A 20378-nucleotide genomic window follows, 5' to 3' on the forward strand; every position below is an offset into this window, starting at 1 on the left:
ATCAAGTGGTTTTCGTTAAATCATGAAGAAAGATTGGTTTTCATTAAGCATTTCAGTTCCAAAGCAAGTTTGCTTTCTTAAAGTGAAAACTGCAGATAGTTTGCTTGTCTTCACTATAAAGGCCAACAAACCATCGTCGACTCATGCCAGCCTTTCCACTCCACGGTATGATCATTGTTCTACAATTATAATAAGCAGCATAAATGTTGACAAATGTATTGAAAACTGACTGTAAACGGTTAGAGGACATCTGACAGTGCGACCAAAATTAATTAATTTCTCACTGAAAGTAGCAGTATAGGTCAGGAGATTTTGGATGGAGTAGATGGGCAGGTATCAAAATTTTAGGAGGATGTAGGAGCTGAAGAAGGATAGTTCCAATACCTGGTAGCTTATGGTCCTAATACGTTTAACAGAGATCGAGAAGAGACAATGGTTAAAGTTCATGGTAATCCTGTTGAGGAAAAACCATTAAAATCTCAGGCCAGGCACCATGATTTAGGTTTCCTTTGGTATCTTCAAATTACCTGAGTGCACTCGCGGAATAGTTACTTCAAGAAGGCCAGTTTTTTCCACCGTGCTTCTCCAGTTCGCGGGTTCTGTCTCTAATGACCACAGCATTTTTAACTCGTTATGTATTGTAAACACGAATCGCTTGGATGTGCAGAACGTGTTCAATCAACACACATACAGTCAGACAAACAACACGTGAAAACAAAAACAGAAAAATGTGACAACACTTTGAAAAACAAATGACATTGTTATACGCACAAAACGGCAGCTGAATTGTTATTTAGTACGTTACGAACCACAGTGACTACATGAAAACGTTGAGTCTTTTAAATAGTTTTCCACATAAGGGAATGCTGCATTGTTTTGAAATAATGGAATTAGTGTAAGTCAGTTTCTATTTTATTGTAAAAGAAGCTTTCATGAATTGTTTTAAATCTATAACCAATATGTGACAACGAAAATTCCTTGTAATATTCCAAGACGCACAGTGAAGATATTTTATTAAAAACGCGAAACTAGTCTGTGTCCTCAAATAAAGTTAAAAAAAAGTAATGTACACCATACAAAAGGAGGTGGCAACCACTGCGAATTATATTAATGGTCACCACAAGAAACTTGTTTTATACTTGTCTCCAATCGGAACTAGTATAATTTGTACGGTCAAAAATTATCTCCCATAGAAATACATTCGTATTTTAAAAAAATATGTTTGTTTATTTGGCTTTTGAGTTCCCACTAAAAAGGTCGAATGGTCGTCATTAGTGAGTAAGCTACCTTGTGACACATGAATAAAGTCATCTGAAACTGACTTCAGTTTGCGCTGCAAAAAAAACTGAACAGTCTGCGTCCAGCGACAGAAAAAAATAAAAGGTTCAGGTTAGGATAAAATAAGGTATGGAAGAAATTGGCCTTCTGTGAAACGGAAATCAGTTCAAACCGCCAAAATTCCACTAAACATTCTTTTGAAAATATTGGCTATTTTGCCAACTCAAGAATTCGACACGGAGGAGATAAATGATAATTTCTGTCAGCTGCCGACTGAAAAAATGAGACGAATAAGCCTAACAAAATAATTACGTCTAAGCCTTTCCATGCTGTAAGAGGACGCTCACATGGTATTAAAAAAAAACTTTTTGTCTGAAATTTTTGTGTCGATTGCCTCTAAGCTGCTATTCGAACGATCAGCACAAATACTGTGCAATGTGTAACTGCCGCACCGCCTCCCTCGGCAGCACGGATGATGCGTAGCAGAGGAGCAGAGGAGTAGTGGAGTAGTGGGCTCACCGGTGACGCGCTGCACGACGAGCGTGACGCCGTCGCGGCCGTGGTCTACGGTGACGACGGCACGGCTGTCCGGGGCGACTGTGGGTCGGCCGAGCAGCGCGGGCTTGCGCGCCAGCACCGCGTCCGACAGGTGGTCCAGCAGCACCTGGCCCGCGGCGCGCCCCGTCACCGGCTCCTCGCACTCCAGGATCGCGTACCCGTCTGCCGGCAGGACAGACGACGATTGACAAAGACATGACTTGGGATATACACTGAAGCGCCAAAGAAACTGGTACAGGTATGCGTATTCAGATACAGAAATATGTAAACAAACAGAATGTGGCGCTGCTGTCAGCAGCGTCTACATAAGACAACAAGTGCCTAGCGGAGTTGTTAGATCGGTTACTTCTGCTACAAAGACATATTATCAAGATATAAGTGAGTTTGAATGTGATGTTATAGTCGGCGTACGAGCTATGGGATACAATATCTCCGAGGTAGCGATGAAGTGGGGATTTTCCCGTGTGACCATTTCACGAGTGTACCGTGAATATCAGCAACCATTCAAACATCAAATCTCCAACATTGCTGTGGCCGGAAAAAGATCGTGCAAGAACTGGACCAACAATGACGGAAGAGAATCGTTCAACGTGACACAAGTGCAATCCTTCTGCAAATAGCTGCTGATTTCAGTGCTAGGCCATCAACAAGTGTCAGCGTGTGAACCACTCAACGAAACATCATCGATATGGGCTTTCGGAGCCGAAGGCCAACACGTGTACCGTTGATGACTGCTCGACACGAAGCCCAGGCCTGTCAACATCGGCATTGGATTGTTGATGACTGGAAACATGTTGCCTTTTCAGAAGACTCTCGTTTCAAATTGTATCGAGTGGATGGACGTGTACAGGTATGGTGACAACCTCATGAATCCATCATGTCAACAGGGGACTGCTCAAGCTGGTGGAAGCTCTGTAATAGTGTGGGGCGTGTGCAGTTGGAGTGATATGGGAACCTTGATACGTCTGTATACGACTCTGACAGGTGACATGCACGTAAGCACCCTGTCTGATCACCTGCATCCATTCACGTCCATTGTGCATTCCGGCGGACTTGGGCAATTCCAGCAGCATAATGCGACACCCCACACGTCCAGACTTGCAACATAGTGGCTTCGGGAACTCTCTTCTGAGTTTAAACAGTTCCGCTGGCCACCGAACTCCCCAGACACGAACATTATTGAGCATATCTTGGACACCTTGCAACATGCTGTTCAGAAGAGATCTCCACTCCCTCGTACTCTTGCGGATTTATGGACAGCCCTGCAGGATTCATGGTGTCAATTTCCTCCAGAACTACTTCAGTCGTTAGTCGAGTCGATGCCACGTCATGTTGCGGCACTTCTGCGTGGTCCCAGGTCCCTACACGATACTAAGCACATGTACCAGTTTCTTTGGCTTTTCTACATAAATAGTTTAAACATAAAATTCATCATGAATATGCTAATTACTGCGTATCTGGCCATAATTTTTTATAAAAAATGCACGTCCTTTTCTTTCTAATTATATTTGACATGCCTTGCAAATATAAATTCTTAATTATCAATATTTTATAAAACTTAGTTAATAAATATTTTTTAAATTTAAAAAACAAAATAACTTTATTAACTAGTTCTTTTATAAAATATCGATAATTAATAATTCATATTTGCAATGCATGTGATATGAATTAGGAAGGAGAAGAGGTATATTTTTCTTAAGAGATAATGATAGTAAGTATTTGACAAGTTTTACAGGTAAGTGATATAGTTATTCGAATTCCTGCATAACTACTACACCCCTCGTCCATTTGAACTTGCTTAATGTACCAGTGATCAAGCCAAGGTCTGCTGTAATTATGTAAGTCTGAAAGTGAAGTAAGTCTGAAAGTAAATACTGGTTTAATGTTATTTAGTACACTGTAAGCCAGTCATTCATGGAAATTTCTAGACTTACACCCGTAACACCCCTTATATTCTACTAAGTATTTTTCACAGTGGTGACTACCTGGAGCTGAAAACAAAACGAGTGATTTTGGTTTCCGCATAATGTAACGACAACTTACACAGTGCGGAGAACTCGATGTGCCTGGGCACGCAGTTGTAGGGCGTGAGGTCGATGCTGCGGATGTAGCGCATGGTGGCCAGGTCCAGCTTGTACAGCCCGCGCTGGTTCGTGTGCGTCACGTACGCGTACTTGAACAGCTGGTTCATGTCCTGCAGAACACGTGGAAGGCGCCGATTACAACTTCTGGAGGTGAAGTAACAAGAGAAATTACACATGATTGTCTGTAAGCCTGACGACATTCCCTTGGAACTGCTGTTATGTTTGGGACAAGACACGACAAAACTATTCCATCTGGTGTGCGAGATATACGAGACATGCATAAAACCCACAGTCTTCACAAGAATGTAATAATTCCAGTTGCAAAGAAAGTAGATGCTAACAGTTATGAATATTACCGAACTATTAGCTCAATAAGCCATAGTTGCAAAATACTATGACAAATTCTTTACAGAAGAATGGAAAAACTGGAAGAAGCCGGCATCGGGAAAGATGACTTTGGGTGCCGGAGAAATGTAGGAATACTCTGGGGAATACTGACCCAACGACTCATCTAGAATACACGCCAAGGAAAGGAAACAGAAGTATACAGCATTTGTAGACTTAGAGAAAGCTTTTGACCATGCTGACAGCAATACAGTCTTTGAAATTATGAAGGTAGCAGGGATAAAATACAGAGTGCAAAAGGTCATTTACAACTTATACAGAAACCAGACTGTATTTATAGGACTCGAAGGACATGAAAGGGAACTGTAGTTGAGAGGGGAGTTAGGGAGGGTTGTAGCCTATTTTTGATGTACACTGACCAAGCAGAAACGGGAAGACCATTTTGGCGACGGCATTAAAATTCAGGGAGAAGAAAAACAACTGGAGGCTTCCCAATGACACTATAATTTTGTCATTGATAACAAAGGACCAGGAAGAACTTCTGAACGGAATGGGCATTGATCTTAAAAGGAGGAGGTAAGATACACATCGACAAAAGCAAAACAAGAGTAGTGGAATGTAGTCGAATTAAATCAGGCGATTTTAATGGAATTATATTAGGAAATGAGGCACTGAAATTAGTTGAGGAATTTCAGTATTTGGGAAATAAAATAACTGATGATGCCCGAAGCAGACACGATATAAAATGTAGACTTGCAATGAGAAGAGAAGCGTTTGTGCAGAAGAGAAATTTTTGACATCGATTATAAGTGTAAGTGTTACGAAGTCTTCTCTACAAGTGTTCCTCTGGAGCGTAGTCTTTATCGAAGGGAAACATGGACTATAAGGAGTTCGGAAGAGAAGAAAGTAGAGGCTACTGAAATGTGCTTCTGCAGAAGAATGCTGAGGATTAAATGGCTGGACCACGTAAGCGATGAGGAGGTACTGAAAAAAAAAAAAAACCAGAATAGAATAGAAATTTGTAGCACAACTTGACTAAACTTGGTTGATGGCATCCATTCCGATACGTCAAGAAGTCAACAATTTAGTATTGGACGAAAGTGTGTGGAGTAAAAATTGCAGTGGGAGACAAGAGGAATATATTAAGCAGGTTCAACTAGATGTCTATTGCAATAGTTATTAGAAGCTGAAGAGGCTTGCACAGGGTAGTGTAGTGCGGAGAACTGCACCAAAGCAGAAAGAAAGCCACAGCAACGACAATATGAGTGAAAATGCTCACTAAAGGCGCATAACGCAGTATAATGCTAGTAGGATATCTTTTACATTAAAAGTCGTGCTCAGTAATCTGCTGCCCGACGTGCTAAGTGTACTGCGTATCAATATTAGCCATATATCTTCCCATTCCTTCACTGAGTGCACAAGAAGAATGATTTCTTATGTCCTGCCTTCTCTGACGTCATCTGATTTTAATACTACGATCCGTGCACAATACATACAAACGGTTGAGTGTCACAACGTCTTTTGGAGCAGGTCTCCAAAATTGCAAAATTTTTATAGTGTTCCTTTTTAAGAACGTCCCAGTGAAATATATAGCGCATAAAGTTGTCCTTTCATAGAGATCAAAAGGACCCGTCGCAAACTCCACATTCCGAGTCGTGTCGGGAGATGAATGTCAAGACGTGCATCACGTCGTCCGTGCATCATTCACCTCTCCGTTGTGTCCCCGCAGTGATTCACGGCCCAGCGTGTGCCCCTGTCACGAACAGACTGACCAGCTTGTTACATTTTTCATTATTCTAATCGTTGAACCGAAGTATTTCAAAGACATTACTGACGATGGTGGTTTATCGCTGGTCTTATACTAAATACAGGGCTATTACAAATGATTGAAGCGATTTCATAAATTCACTGTAGCTCCATTCATTGACATATGGTCACGACACACTACAGACACGTAGAAAAACTCATAAAGTTTTGTTCGGCTGAAGCCGCCCTTCAGGTTTCTGCTGTCAGAGCGCTCGAGAGCGCAGTGAGACAAAATGGCGACAGGAGCCGAGAAAGCGTATTTCGTGCTTGAAATGCACTCACATCAGTCAGTCATAACAGTGCAACGACACTTCAGGACGAAGTTCAACAAAGATCCACCAACTGCTAACTCCATTCGGCGATGGTATCCGCAGTTTAAAGCTTCTGGACGCCTCTGTAAGGGGAAATCAACGGGTCGGCCTGCAGTGAGCGAAGAAACGGTTGAACGCGTGCGGGCAAGTTTCACGCGTAGCCCGCGGAAAATTGGCTCATGCCAGAACTGGAGACCGACAGCGCCGACTTCATCTTTCAACAGGATGGTGCTCCACCGCACTTCCATCATGATGTTCGGCATTTCTTAAACAGGAGATTGGAAAACCGATGGATCGTTCGTGGTGGAGATCATGATCAGCAATTCATGTCATGGCCTCCACGCTCTCCCGACTTAACCCCATGCGATTTCTTTCTGTGGGGTTATGTGAAAGATTCAGTGTTTAAACCTCCTGTACCAAGAAACGTGCCAGAACAGCGAGCTCGCATCAACGATGTTTTCGAACTCATTGATGGGGACATGCTGCGCCGAGTGTGGGAGGAACTTGATTATCGGCTTGATGTCTGCCGAATCACTAAAGGGGCACATATCGAACATTTGTGAATGCCTAAAAAAACTTTTTGAGCTTTTGAATGTGTGTGCAAAGCATTGTGAAAATATCTCAAATAATAAAGTTATTGTAGAGCTGTGAAATCGCTTCAATCATTTGTAATAACCCTGTACATGTTAAGGCACTAGAACTGCCTTCCGCACTTTCAGACACTACACACAGCAACTGACTCAGCCGTCGCCGATTACTTCACTGCTTGGATTGCCCTTCTGCTGCCAGATACAAACAGCGGACATTCCATGTGAAGCACAACCTTTATGTTACGGCGGTGTTGCCACTACTTTTTATCCAACCCCTCTACATCACTTTACTAGTCACGCCACCCTAACGCACCGCTCGGCACTTGGCCAACACTCTCCTACTAGTGGAAAGATAACTGTAAGGCAAAGATTCTTAAGAAGTATTCTTACAATGAAATTTTCGAAAGAGGAGGCAAGAGTTGAGAATTTGGTGCATCCTCAAGGGGGAAGGCGAGGGCTTAAGGCGTTAAACGAGAAGAGGGAAGAGAAGAATGGAGGACAAAGAAGGGCATAGCCGTCATACAATTATTTAAATGTTTTTGGGAACCATCACATATTAAACGTATTTCATTTCAGCACGACACCACTATGCGCTATAGAATACGCATGAGTCAGCCCCAAGTGTTGACTGGAGTCGAAAGTGAGAGACGTGAGGGAAGACGTACCTGCACCGGTGGCATGAAGAGTCCGCTGACGAGGTCGAACTGTCCGTCTATGGGCTCCGGGTGGACGGTGTGGTGCTTGCGCTTCTGCGCGGCGTCGCGGATCACCTGCACCGTCTTGACGCCGCGGTCGCGCTCCGACCGCCAGTTTAGCACCCACACCTGGTCCAGGTGCGGCACGTAGTGCAGCTCCACCGGCATCTTGTCCGTCGTCACCACCTGCCGGCGAGGCGGGCTGCTCGGTTAATACGAACCATCAATCACAGAAACAGCACGTAGCAATCAGTAGAAATTAACGATATCCATGACGTAGAGAGTTCTGACTTTGTTGGACAGCGTCGGAATAGCCAATGGGGTTCAAATGGTTCAGATGGGTCTGAGCACTATGGGACTTAACGTCTGAGGTCATCAATCCCCTACAACTTAGAACTACTTAAACCTAACTCACCTAAGGACATCATACACATCCATGCCCGAGGCAGGATTCGAACGTGCGACCGTAGCGGTCGCGTGGTTCCAAACTGAAGCGCGTAGAACCGCTCGACCACACCGGCAGGCCTCCAATGGGGAAAGCATTTCCCAATAAGTTTTAGTCCTTCTTCAAGACATCCTCTACTATAGCGGCTACTGAGGACACCTTGACGAAAAACTTGGAAGATATTGGGAAATACTTTTGCAGTTGGAGATTGCAACTCAGTGCGACAAAGAAGGAGTCTCTACATTCCGCCTCAACGACGCGTTAACCAACAGGCAACTCAGTATTTACTTTGAGAACAAACCGCTTTCCCACAATCGATATGCAAAATATCTAGACCACTGAGCTTCAAGGGTCATCTGTCAAAGACAGCCGCCAAACTTAGAACTTGCAACAACGTCTTCAGGCGCCACGCTAGAGACTTTAACCTTAGGCCCAGTCTACCCGCTAAATCGCTTTGGCGCATCAGTGCGCACATTAGGTGTATCGATGTCTAACTCCATGCACCTTATAACAGGGACTATCAATTCCACCTCAACCTGCTGGCTACTCGCAATAAGCAATAAAGCTTCTCCCATCTGAGACGAGGGAAATTATTCCTTTCAGGACTCAAAAAGATCGAGAACAGCCCTCTTCTACAAATACATAGAGACGTCCCCGTTAGCGAGAGAAACAGACTGCGCTCTTGACAACAAAACTTAAAGAGTGCAATAGTTTTGGATGAAAATTGACTCAGCCTGTTGATCACTGAAAAGAGCAGTGGACCAAACAGCCAGCCCCTGACTTTCATAAAATGTCTTGCCTCACCACCACAACATATGGATTCGGCAAGTTTCAAAAAATCTGTTCTACCATAAACAGAATATGAACAAACTGTCGTAGATGTCCTGACTCGTTGTATGTATGGGGAAAAATAGCTTCTCCCAAGTGTCATTGCGGAGCTATTAGACAAACCATGATTCATACGGTCGAAGATTCACTGGTGACTGCTCCGAATTCTTGCATCCTACCGAAAAGGCCGTAGAATACACCAGCAATATTTCGTAGTTTTATATAGTTAATATATATTTTGTATCGATCCTTTATTTTCTTTTTATATTAGCTATATATATTATATGATACTAATATGCCGATTATTTATATGTAATTAATTCATGTAATGCACTACACTATAAGCTAAATAAATAAAGAATGATATTCAGTGGACAAATGGTTTACTACTGCTCAGATGTTAAATATACAAAGATATAAAATAACATTACGTGCTCATAACCAGAACTATTAAGGTCCACATACCACAATGATAATACCGATATGTATCATAGCATCGGCTCGAACAGACTCTGAACGCTTCCTCGAGGAATGGCATTTTCTATCATGTTTTTCACGGCCCGAAGTTCAGAACTGTTGTTTGCTGTTTTAGATTTAGTGGCTAGTCGCCTACACGTTAAACCCCGAAAAGATTCAATGAGAGCATTTCAGACGAATGAGCGGGATGAGTACGAAGAAGAATCTGTTGTGCAAATAACTAATGAACACTCCTTTCAGCGTGTCGACAAGCGCAAATCTGCCTGGATACAGCTACTGGAATGCATTCAAAAAATTATTGCACTTCAGTTACTACAGTGTCTGTGACATAGAAACCGCTGCTGAGGGTGTCTAAAATGCGGCGCAAAGGACTCACGACGTTTGTTCAGTGTGCCGGCGAACAATACCATTGTCGGAGAGAGTGTTCGTCACTAGAGGGTGTCACGAATACTCGGAGACAACTGTAATGCAAACCCCGAAGTGAGAATCATTGACAGAAGTAATTTGTTGCCAATCGTGCTGCTGCTGGCGCTGCTAAATCAACAGCCCAGCGAACCACAGACATCTTCGACATTCAAACATGCTGTTTCTGAGCAAAGATGTGAGTATATACGCCACCAGTGACACAGCAGACGCTGTAGAACAGTACGGGTACACAATGGCTCACATTTAGTGCTGCTTCAGTTTGATGCCAACGCTCGATATAGTGCAGTAGTATGTCACTATTATATGGATAAGGAGTCTGTCACTTCATCCTGACATGATTCTTTGTGATTTATCGCAGAATTTATACTTCGGCCTGTTCTCTTTCAGTGTCTTTCAGATAGGGAACACTGTATCAGCATTAGGTGCTAAGCGGACAGCAGCTGCACGACATGACAAATCGCGTGAACAAAGACTGATTGTTCCCACACCTTGCCATATTGGCTCCAAGTCTTACTCGTGTAGTGTCTATAGCAGTAGACGTAGGAGTACACACTCCTGGAAATTGAAATAAGAACACCGTGAATTCATTGTCCCAGGAAGGGGAAACTTTATTGACACATTCCTGGGGTCAGATACATCACATGATCACACTGACAGAACCACAGGCACATAGACACAGGCAACAGAGCATGCACAATGTCGGCACTAGTACAGTGTATATCCACCTTTCGCAGCAATGCAGGCTGCTATTCTCCCATGGAGACGATCGTAGAGATGCTGGATGTAGTCCTGTGGAACGGCTTGCCATGCCATTTCCACCTGGGGCCTCAGTTGGACCAGCGTTCGTGCTGGACGTGCAGACCGCGTGAGACGACGCTTCATCCAGTCCCAAACATGCTCAATGGGGGACAGATCCGGAGATCTTGCTGGCCAGGGTAGTTGACTTACACCTTCTAGAGCACGTTGGGTGGCACGGGATACATGCGGACGTGCATTGTCCTGTTGGAACAGCAAGTTCCTTTGCCGGTCTAGGAATGGTAGAACGATGGGTTCGATGACGGTTTGGATGTACCGTGCACTATTCAGTGTCCCCTCGACGATCACCAGTGGTGTACGGCCAGTGTAGGAGATCGCTCCCCACACCATGATGCCGGGTGTTGGCCCTGTGTGCCTCGGTCGTATGCAGTCCTGATTGTGGCGCTCACATGCACGGCGCCAAACACGCATACGACCATCATTGGCACCAAGGCAGAAGCGACTCTGATTGCTGAAGACGACACGTCTCCATTCGTCCCTCCATTCACGCCTGTCGCGACACCACTGGCGCCGACCACTGGCGACAACATCGATGTACTGTGGAGACCTCACGCCCCACGTGTTGAGCAATTCGGCGGTACGTCCACCCGGCCTCCCGCATGCCCACTATACGCCCTCGCTCAAAGTCCGTCAACTGCACATACGGTTCACGTCCACGCTGTCGCGGCATGCTACCAGTGTTAAAGACTGCGATGGAGCTCCATATGCCACGGCAAACTGGCTGACACTGACGGCGGCGGTGCACAAATGCTGCGCAGCTAGCGCCATTCGACGGCCAACACCGCGGTTCCTGGTGTGTCCACTGTGCCGTGCGTGTGATAATTGCTTGTACAGCCCTCTCGCAGTATCCGGAGCAAGTATGGTGGGTCTGACACACCGGTGTCAATGTGTTCTTTTTTCCATTTCCAGGAGTGTAGTTTATTGGTGGCAGGAAGCGATATACAAAGTGTCCTAGAAATTACTTTTGAATGCATTATGGGAACAGCAGTGATCAATGTCTTGTAAATAATTACTATTAAAAACAGTCTTGATCACGATTTATTTTACAAGGTGACCGGTTTCGACCACTACTGTGGTCATCTTCAGACCATTGAGTAGGAACCCCTTTCTGTTGGAGAATCACAACAGAATCTCCAACAGAAAGGGGTTCCTACTCAATGGTCTGAAGATGACCACAGTAGTGGTCGAAACCGGTCACCTTGTAAAATAAATCGTGATCAAGACTGTTTTTAATAGTAATTATGTCCTAGAAATGTTGTGACATACTCTGAAGGATTGTAGAGAGTGCCTTGAGGAACGAATTGAGGACACAAACACGTGACTGGAAACTTCTCCAACGACGCTACAAAGCGTTGAAGTTGTAGGTGCGGCGCCTTCCACTAGGTAAACGTGACTTTGTGCGCTGACGGACCGTAGGTGAAACGCCACGCAATGTTGTTTGTTATTCAGTGACACCGACTGACTTTCACGATCGTCAGTGGAGAAGATTAGCTCCATCGGGAAAACAATAAAGACTTAACAGTATTCCAGGAGAAAAATAAACAGTCGATTGAAAACCGTGTTTTAAACTGCCATCAAGCGAACCAGCAGATCATAACATTCATAGGAGACAAGGCCTGTCTACGCAGCAGCTAGTTACATCTTCTCCATTGGCGGTCGGGGCGATCCGTCGCGATCACTGAATAACAAACAACTTTGCGAGACATTCTGCCTCTGGCACGTCTGGATAAAAAGTCACGTTTGCTAACAGAGGGGTAGCCTAGTGGCAGGCGTCGACACGTATAACTTCGAAGCTCTGTAGCGTCGTTGGATGATGTTCCTGGACACAAGTTCCCATCCTCCATTAATTTCTCAAAACAGCCTCTACAACCACCCTCGATGTTTGTCACAGCATTTCTGGAACACACTGTGTATGACAATGATGCATTACTTTTCTTTGCAGGGATATCGTGGTCGGAACAAATATAATTCGTTATTTGCTGCAATGCAGTAAGTTGCTATCTGCTCTAATTCCCCTCCTGTACAAGTTAGTATTTATCCTCTGTCGTGAAAGACAGGAAAAATTTACTACCTTCACGTTAACATTCTTGAGACAAAAGTAGCAAAAAATTGTTCATATGGCTCTGAGCACTATGGGACTTAACATCTGAGGTCCCCTAGACTTAGAGCTACTTAAACCTAACTAACCTAAGGACAGCCCACACATCCATGTCCGAGGCAGGATTCGAACCTACGACAATAGCAGCATCGCGGTTCCGGACTGAAGCGCCTAGAACCGCTCGGCCACAGTGGTCGGCCAAAAGTAGCAATCAATAATGCTTTTCACATGGGAAAATTTGGGTATATGTACTCTTGGTATGTTTATATGCAATTTTTTAATGTTCATTTTCGGAAACAACAGGGAAAATGGATCAGAAGTGCTCCACCAGATTTTGAACCTTGATCGGAATATGTGCGCCACCTTGGGTACGTAACATCGTTTCAAATAATGTAAGTCTTTGTTGATTTTAGAAAGACTTTCAACCATTTATGCGTGTTTTGATTTACTGCTGTTCTTCTCTTATGCAAAAAGTGGAATTTTTATTGAGATTAGGCGCATAAGACAAAAAGGCTATCAGGAGAGGTTTATTGCATTAGAAACAACCATGTGAAAAAAAGTAAGGCTGATGGGGTTAAGTTTAGGTCATGTAGATACTAGCGAGAAAGTGTAACAACGAGCATTTGTGGAAGCCATTCTACCAGCCTTCTGCCAGGCACTTAAATGTGATTTGCAGAGTACACACGTAGACATAGAAGTACACTGGTTTTTACAAAAGATGGGTGCTGGTTTGTGACTTACGTCAACGACGACCATCTGGATCTTGCTGATGACGAGGACGCGGTCCTTGTGCGGCTGCGCCACGTACACGTAGCGGTTGGCCACGTTGATGGCCTGTCCCCAGCTGCAGTTGACGCCCTTGTCGCCGCACACGTACTCCTGCTGCGAAACAAATAACAAGGTCAATGACTACTTGATATCTCTCTTCTGCCTTTGATTTTCTCTGGGACTGAACATCGCCCATTATTCCACGTTAAGGTCGAATTTACCTAAAAAAAAAAAGCTGCTGAAAACTGCTCCAATCAACATCTTCGTTTATCCAATCAATGATGTAAAATGTCTGCCAGAAGACAAAATTAAATTTAAAAACAATCTGAAAATGTTTTTCCACACAAGTCGTCTTATTCCGTAAAAGAATTTCGATATTTATAAAAGCTGTGGGTAAGTATCATTAATTTACAACTGTATATACAGTGTGATTCAACAACCATACCACAACTTTGAAAATCTGTATTTAATCAAAGAAACATGATGGAACCTTGAGTGATTAATCAGTATGGCGCATTCCAGACACTCGATCGACACGAATCCCCTACTCGAACTCGTTTCACACTCTCTGTAGCATATCCGGCATAACAGTTTCGATAGCTACAGTTATTCTTTCTTTTAGTGCTTCAATGTTAGCTGGTAGAGGTGGTCGAAACGCAATATCTTTAACTCACCCCCACAGAAAAGAATCATAGGGGCTGAACTCGAATTCTCAGTGCATCATATATTGACATTTTGCCGATTGGCCTCCCTGCTGTGTGAAATGTTGCTTCATAGCTAAACATTAACTTCGAAATGAACTGGTCATCTGTTTCCATCTTCTCAAGGACGAAATTGCATAACTCCATTCTTTTCACCTTATCAGCTTCGTAAGGGACCTGAACCAATTGTAGACGATAAGCTTTCATAAACAACCTTTTCCTTAGCACTCTCCAAATGCTTGGTAGCGGAATTTGCAACTCTCTGCTAGCTCGGCAGGTGGATTTTGCTGGACTGCGACCACATGCTTCTTGAATGTGGCCACCATTTTCTTCACTGGTGCACATCCTTCCGAAACTTTTTCATTTGCACAAACACCCTTTCTTTGTGAATTGTTTATATCAACGTACCATACACTAACTATCAGGAGGCTGAACACCATACTTGGTCCGAAATGCACGCTGAACAACTGTCGCCGATTTACTTCTACGGTACTCGATAACACGAGAAGCTTTTTGTTGAGCAGTCACCACTTTTGCACAGACAACCGAAATGCAGGTTACGTAGCTAACGGTGCTCGTAGTGATCAAATGAGCTACCAAATGAAACTTCAGAGCTCCCTTCTATCGACAAGACGGCGTAGCTCTCCTTATCTTCTTTGCAGAGTTTGCGATTTTCAGAGCTGTGGTATTCTTTTTGAATCACCCTGTGTATTACACGCCTGGATAGCTGATCGAATACGCCCAACGGATTAACGACGAGGGCCGGTGTGTGGCCAGTCTGGATATAGATTTTAGGGGGTTCTCCACATCCGACTAGGTGAAAACCGGGTTAGTACCCACGCCCCGCCTCAGAAGGTGCTGGGGGTGGCAATTTTAAAGGAAACTGACTGTCTTCAGCCACTGACGTTGCCAAATACAGATTAACATGCCAGCCTCTTGAAGATATAAGGCTAGGGAAAAGAAGGAAATTTATAAACTTTGCAAAAAAAATTAGGGGAATATGACTTTGGACATCTGCCATACTCTATTGAGCAACAATTGTGAACTTACTGTGATACCACATATACCTTTATCTTTCATAAAATTAAGTACACAACAAAAACCATTAGATTCTCATTCATTTACACAAAAAGAGCTGAAATAGCCGACGAGTGTTGAAAACAAAGTGGAAACAATCATTCATCCCGTCATACTGAGTACTGTTTATGGGATTTTGACATTTTCAATAACTTTTATGCCTTCCGTGAGCGTTTATCACGGCGTGACATCCATGTCGCATGCTCCGTGTAATTCTATGGAGGTCCATCTCTCGTATCCGCTCCCATTCTTCAGTGAGAGCCCTTTAGAGTTCTTGGAGCGTCTGTGATGGAACATAACGGCCACCAAGCGCGTTACACACACCTTCGATGGGCTTCAGATCGGGACTCGCAGCTGCCCAGTCCATTATGTCAGTGCCCAGATTCCGCAAGACATCCCTAGCGACGACCATCACATGGGCCCTGACATTATCAAGCATGATAAGGAATTCAGGGCTACCAACGTATACTACAGCCACCATATGGTCCAACAGGAAGTGCTCGATATACTGTTTGGCGGTAAGGCGACCATGCACAGCGACAAGATTCACACGGCTGTCAACATTGGTCAACAGTGATGCCTCCCCACACCGTCACAGAACCTTGGTAGAATATGTCGATTTACTGCACAAAATTTGGCAGGTACCGCCCACCACGATGTCTGCACACGGAAATGGTCGTCTCCTGGAGTCAGAGAAAACCTGAATTCGTCTGTGAATAAGATGTTCCGCCCGTGACGAAGTTGCCAGTTTACAAGGGAACGGGAGAACTAAAGGGGAGCTGCAATGCATCGTACTCTGACGGGATGTCTGATCGGACACAGAGACTCCAATGGCCCTCCTGTGATAGCCTTGCAGTGGTCTGACAGTAGCCGTGCGTCGCAGCAACGCGGAGATGACCAGATGTTGGTCAGCACCTGTGGTTGTACTGCGTTGGCGACCTTGTCCAAGTCGTCTTGTGTACTGACCTGTCTCACTGTAGTGTGTCCACAGCTTGTGGATGACAGATGGAGAGACATTGGCATATGCAGCAACACGACGGGAAGTCCATACTCCATGAACTAAAACAGACTGCTTTTGCAAGTTGCACTGCATTAAATTGTCGCATAGCATATGTTTTGTTTAATACAACGTTCACAAACGACAACCATCGTCCGTGGGCCTCACAAGAGAACACTGGGACACCCGTACTAACTCCTTTCTGATGGGACACCTGTTGGTGTAATGCATAACACAGATTATAGATGACGAATGGTTTTAGTTGTTGCATATATTGAAAGCGAAGGTCTCAGGCTATGCAGTAGGATCACAGATACCGCCTGAATCAAACTAGGTTTAACATACCGGACATTGATACAGTGTTCCCCTAATTGTTTTGAACAATGTGTATCCAGGGTGGGCAAAATAAAAATGTCCGGAAGATATTTACTAGACTGACGCAAGGGTGACCCTTGTTAATGAACAAGAGGACTGCCCAGCACAGAAAATATTGCAAACCGCGATTTCGGTGCACCAATCGGTTGCTGCCACATGTCCGCGCATGCACAGATGCGACGTTCTCTGTCTCGAGTATTTCGTTGTGTCTTTGCGTTTGAGTGAGTGTGGAGAGCAGACGTGTGCATCTTCCAGTTGAATGCAACACAAAATGATGCTCCCGAAAAAACAGTGTGTTCAGTATCGAGTATTATGCGAAGCACAATTCGTGGGAAATGTGTGCGGGAATGTTTGTGCAAGAGTTTAAGGTTGGAAGTTTTTTTAAGACACGAAGTATTTTGGCAAAACCTCCAGAAAAATCTGCAATGTAAAACTTATTGGTGAAGTGGCGCGTAACGGGTTCTGTAACGAATAAAAACAGTAAATGTCTGAAAAGATCTAAAACTAAATAAAACATTGTTTGAGTGAAGGAAAGTCTAGAACAGAATCAGTCAAAACTCAACTCCGTTTATCTATGAAAGCGAGAACTAACAGATGTATAGAAACATGATCGAAAATGACCTGCATCTGTTTCCATGGAAATTTGCGGTTGTACATGAAATAAGCCGCCCAGACAGAGTTTCACCTTTTGAGCTCTACCGGTGGTTTCTGAGTGAAATGAAATAAACACTTTTGGATCTCCATTTTTTTCATTACTTCAGGTGAGGCTTGCGTCAGTGTGTCGGGTACGTCAACTGAACGAACATGCGCCATTATGCAGCAGAAGATGTCCATCTTATTGTAAATACTTTTCGAGCGCTTTTATTTTGTCCAGCCTGTATTAAAAAAGTTGTAAATGGCCTGCAAGTAGCTTCATTTACAGATACACGTATAATATGAATGTAAAGTGTCTCATTCCACTGATTACGGCTGATCTTACAAATGATCCAAGAAACATTGTATCAACTAACTTTCGCTTATGTGGGGTACGTTTCCAGCTTGATTAAACTTCGCGGTTCTGCGCCAGTTTTGAAGGTTCTTTCTGCAACCCAAGTCTACTCCAGTATTCTTTCGTTTCTGGGAAACCTTTGTCATGATAGATATCTATTCTGTGGCTGGTTGTATAAACTGGTATGGTATTTCATCGTCCTGTGCATTGTTTCCAAGTGGTTTCTACCCTTGTTCTTGATCTCCATCTGTGCCTCGTGAATACAATCCGTAAACTGTTAAGTATGAAAATATTCGAAACATTATACACAAAAATGGCGTATCTGTTCAGTCAGTAACTGCATTCGGCTACAACAATTTAAGATTCATAATGAGCAGAAATTCACTAAATAAAGACATTGTATGGCCACTTACTTCTGACTTAACCGACTCATATCATTAGCCCACAACTGTTCATCTAGTTAGAGATAGGTTAAGCAGTAAGAATTGTCATAGAATGAGATTTTCGCTCTGCAGCGGAGTGTGCGCTGATATGAAACTTCCTGGCAGATTAAAACTGTGTGCCGGACCGAGACTCGAACTCGGGACCTTTGCCTTTCGCGGGCAAGTGCTCTACCATCTGAGCTACCCAAGCACGACTCACGCCCCGTCCTCACAGCTTTACTTCTGCCAGTACCTCGTCTCCTACCCTACAAACTTTGCAGAAGCTCTCCTGCGAATCTTGCAGAACTAGCACTCCAGAAAGAAAGGATATTGCGGAGACATGGCTTAGCCACAGCCTGGGGGATGTTTTCAGAATGAGATTTTCACTCTGCAGCGGAGTGTGCGCTGATATGAAACTTCCTGGCAGATTAAAACTGTGTGTCGGACCGAGACTCGGAGTGTGCAAAGGTCCCGAGTTCGAGTCTCGGTCCGCTACAAGGTCAGCAGTGGAACACTTTCTACACGATGCCATGCCATCTCTTTATCAGATACCAGTTAATACTATGTTCATGGACAGAGTTTCTTGAGGGGTAACATGGAAACGTGGCTTACCTGAGTGCCGGGTATGATGTCGGTGGCCTGTATCTGGTGGTAGAGGCGGCAAGCCGTCGGCTCGTACACGGACACGCCCCAGTCGTGGAACGCGAAGAACCGGTGCTCCTCATTCAAGGCCGCTGTGGACACAGGTGCCGTATCACGTCACGTCGCCTCTTCTCACTTATATCTAGCAATTCAAGTCGGCAAATTAAACACCTGTGCAACGAAGCTATATGAAGTAGTACGATTATAGCTGTACAGTAGACTACGAGTTTACCCTTAAAACTATTGTTCTCTCCCCCATTATGCTTTCGTGGTACGATTCTGTGTTTGTAGCTGGTTGATAACAGCACAAGTCCGAAGTTATAACAGCAAAAGAAGCGGAATATGACGGCCTTTAACTGTTCATACAGCCTTTACAAGAAGTTAAATAGTACAGGCGATTTGTTTCGCAACAAGGAACCCACAAAGTGAGTTCAGGCCCCTAAATCAGACAATGTTTTTAGTTGCAACAATACGACGTAAGTTCTTTACGAAGCGTAGTTTTATGTCTTAAATATTTTAGTACAGGTGACAGTGATGAGTGTATGGGGTAGTCTATTGCAGTATCTGCCTGTCGTTGTTGTTAATGATAATGATGACATGACGAAAGAGAAAGGTGCGCTTGAAACCCAATCCTGTACTGACATATAATGTAATGTAGAACCAGACGGAAGCATCATTGTCAAATGTATCACAGAGGTTTGAAACTATTAACCCCGAGTAGATCGCTAAATCAGAGAAAATCTACTACTCATCCATCAAACGTACGCTTCTTTCTCTCTTCCATTACCTCATCATGCTCCTAATTCCATAACTAAGGGGTTTTATTTTTGTTTTTGTATACTAGCACCTTTTTTTCTCGTGTTCTTTATCGGACATTTTAAATTCTGTCAGTCAGTTATGTCGGCTACACAACCTGAGATTTACGTATGTAGCCTTTCTGTGGGATCTTAATATTGGCTTTCTCCAACAGCCCCAGTTACGTCTTTCACAGATCTCTGCTGTGGCTAACGGCCTTGTGCAAACCTTTTGACTGTTCGCCACTTCGACGTCTTACGTTTCCCAAAGCCAGTGGCACACGGTGGTCCCACACGGTCACCTACGCAAGCGGTAACTAGGTCCGACATTGCATTACTTCGTTAATTGGGTGAGAACCGGTGTATTAAACGTGGCAAGGCTGTAGGCATAGAACGATGAGTCTAATTGAAGTTTGTGTAAATGTATCTAAAATTACTACTGAATAGAACCTGTATCTCTTGACACAGATTGCTCAGTTAAAATGGGCACGCCACCAATTCCCGTATTTCGTTTTTGGAAAGTGGTGCTATTAAATTACGGCCAATAGCACCGTAGAGCCACCTCCAACAATTTGTTGTTGCAAATTAACAACCATGTTGCTGTCCTTCAATCACTGTTGAATATTACTGCATGACACCCTTTTCTTCTGTCATTTGAGCATTGGAGAGGGACGGTGTGGGTATCTAATTCGTGCAACCAACGTCAGAATGTACTTGAGGAAACGAGTTATTCATTGCAGTGAGTGGCCCCATTACGTGTGGCGCATTCTCTCAGCGGTTGGTCGCGATAATCGAGCTCAGAGTTTAGCCATCGCAGTCAATGAGGATTCGTTTCCACCTACCATCAGTCTTTGATG

General features: G+C 44.0%; 1 protein-coding gene across 1 annotated transcript in view; it reads right to left on the bottom strand.

Annotated features, from left to right (window-relative positions):
• Positions 1-20378, bottom strand: part of LOC124772482 (follistatin-related protein 5-like) — a 503208-nt gene that overhangs the window by 15952 nt on the left and 466878 nt on the right. The window contains exons 11-15 of the mRNA XM_047249332.1: positions 18698-18819; positions 13499-13636; positions 7638-7853; positions 3880-4030; positions 1798-1998 (exon numbers count right to left, since the gene is read on the bottom strand). Of these exons, the coding sequence (XP_047105288.1) occupies positions 1798-1998; positions 3880-4030; positions 7638-7853; positions 13499-13636; positions 18698-18819 (828 nt within the window). The remainder of the gene's footprint in view (positions 1-1797; positions 1999-3879; positions 4031-7637; positions 7854-13498; positions 13637-18697; positions 18820-20378) is intronic.

The sequence above is a fragment of the Schistocerca piceifrons genome, chromosome 1 (genome assembly GCF_021461385.2).
Source record: "Schistocerca piceifrons isolate TAMUIC-IGC-003096 chromosome 1, iqSchPice1.1, whole genome shotgun sequence".
NCBI classification, from domain to species: domain Eukaryota; kingdom Metazoa; phylum Arthropoda; class Insecta; order Orthoptera; family Acrididae; genus Schistocerca; species Schistocerca piceifrons.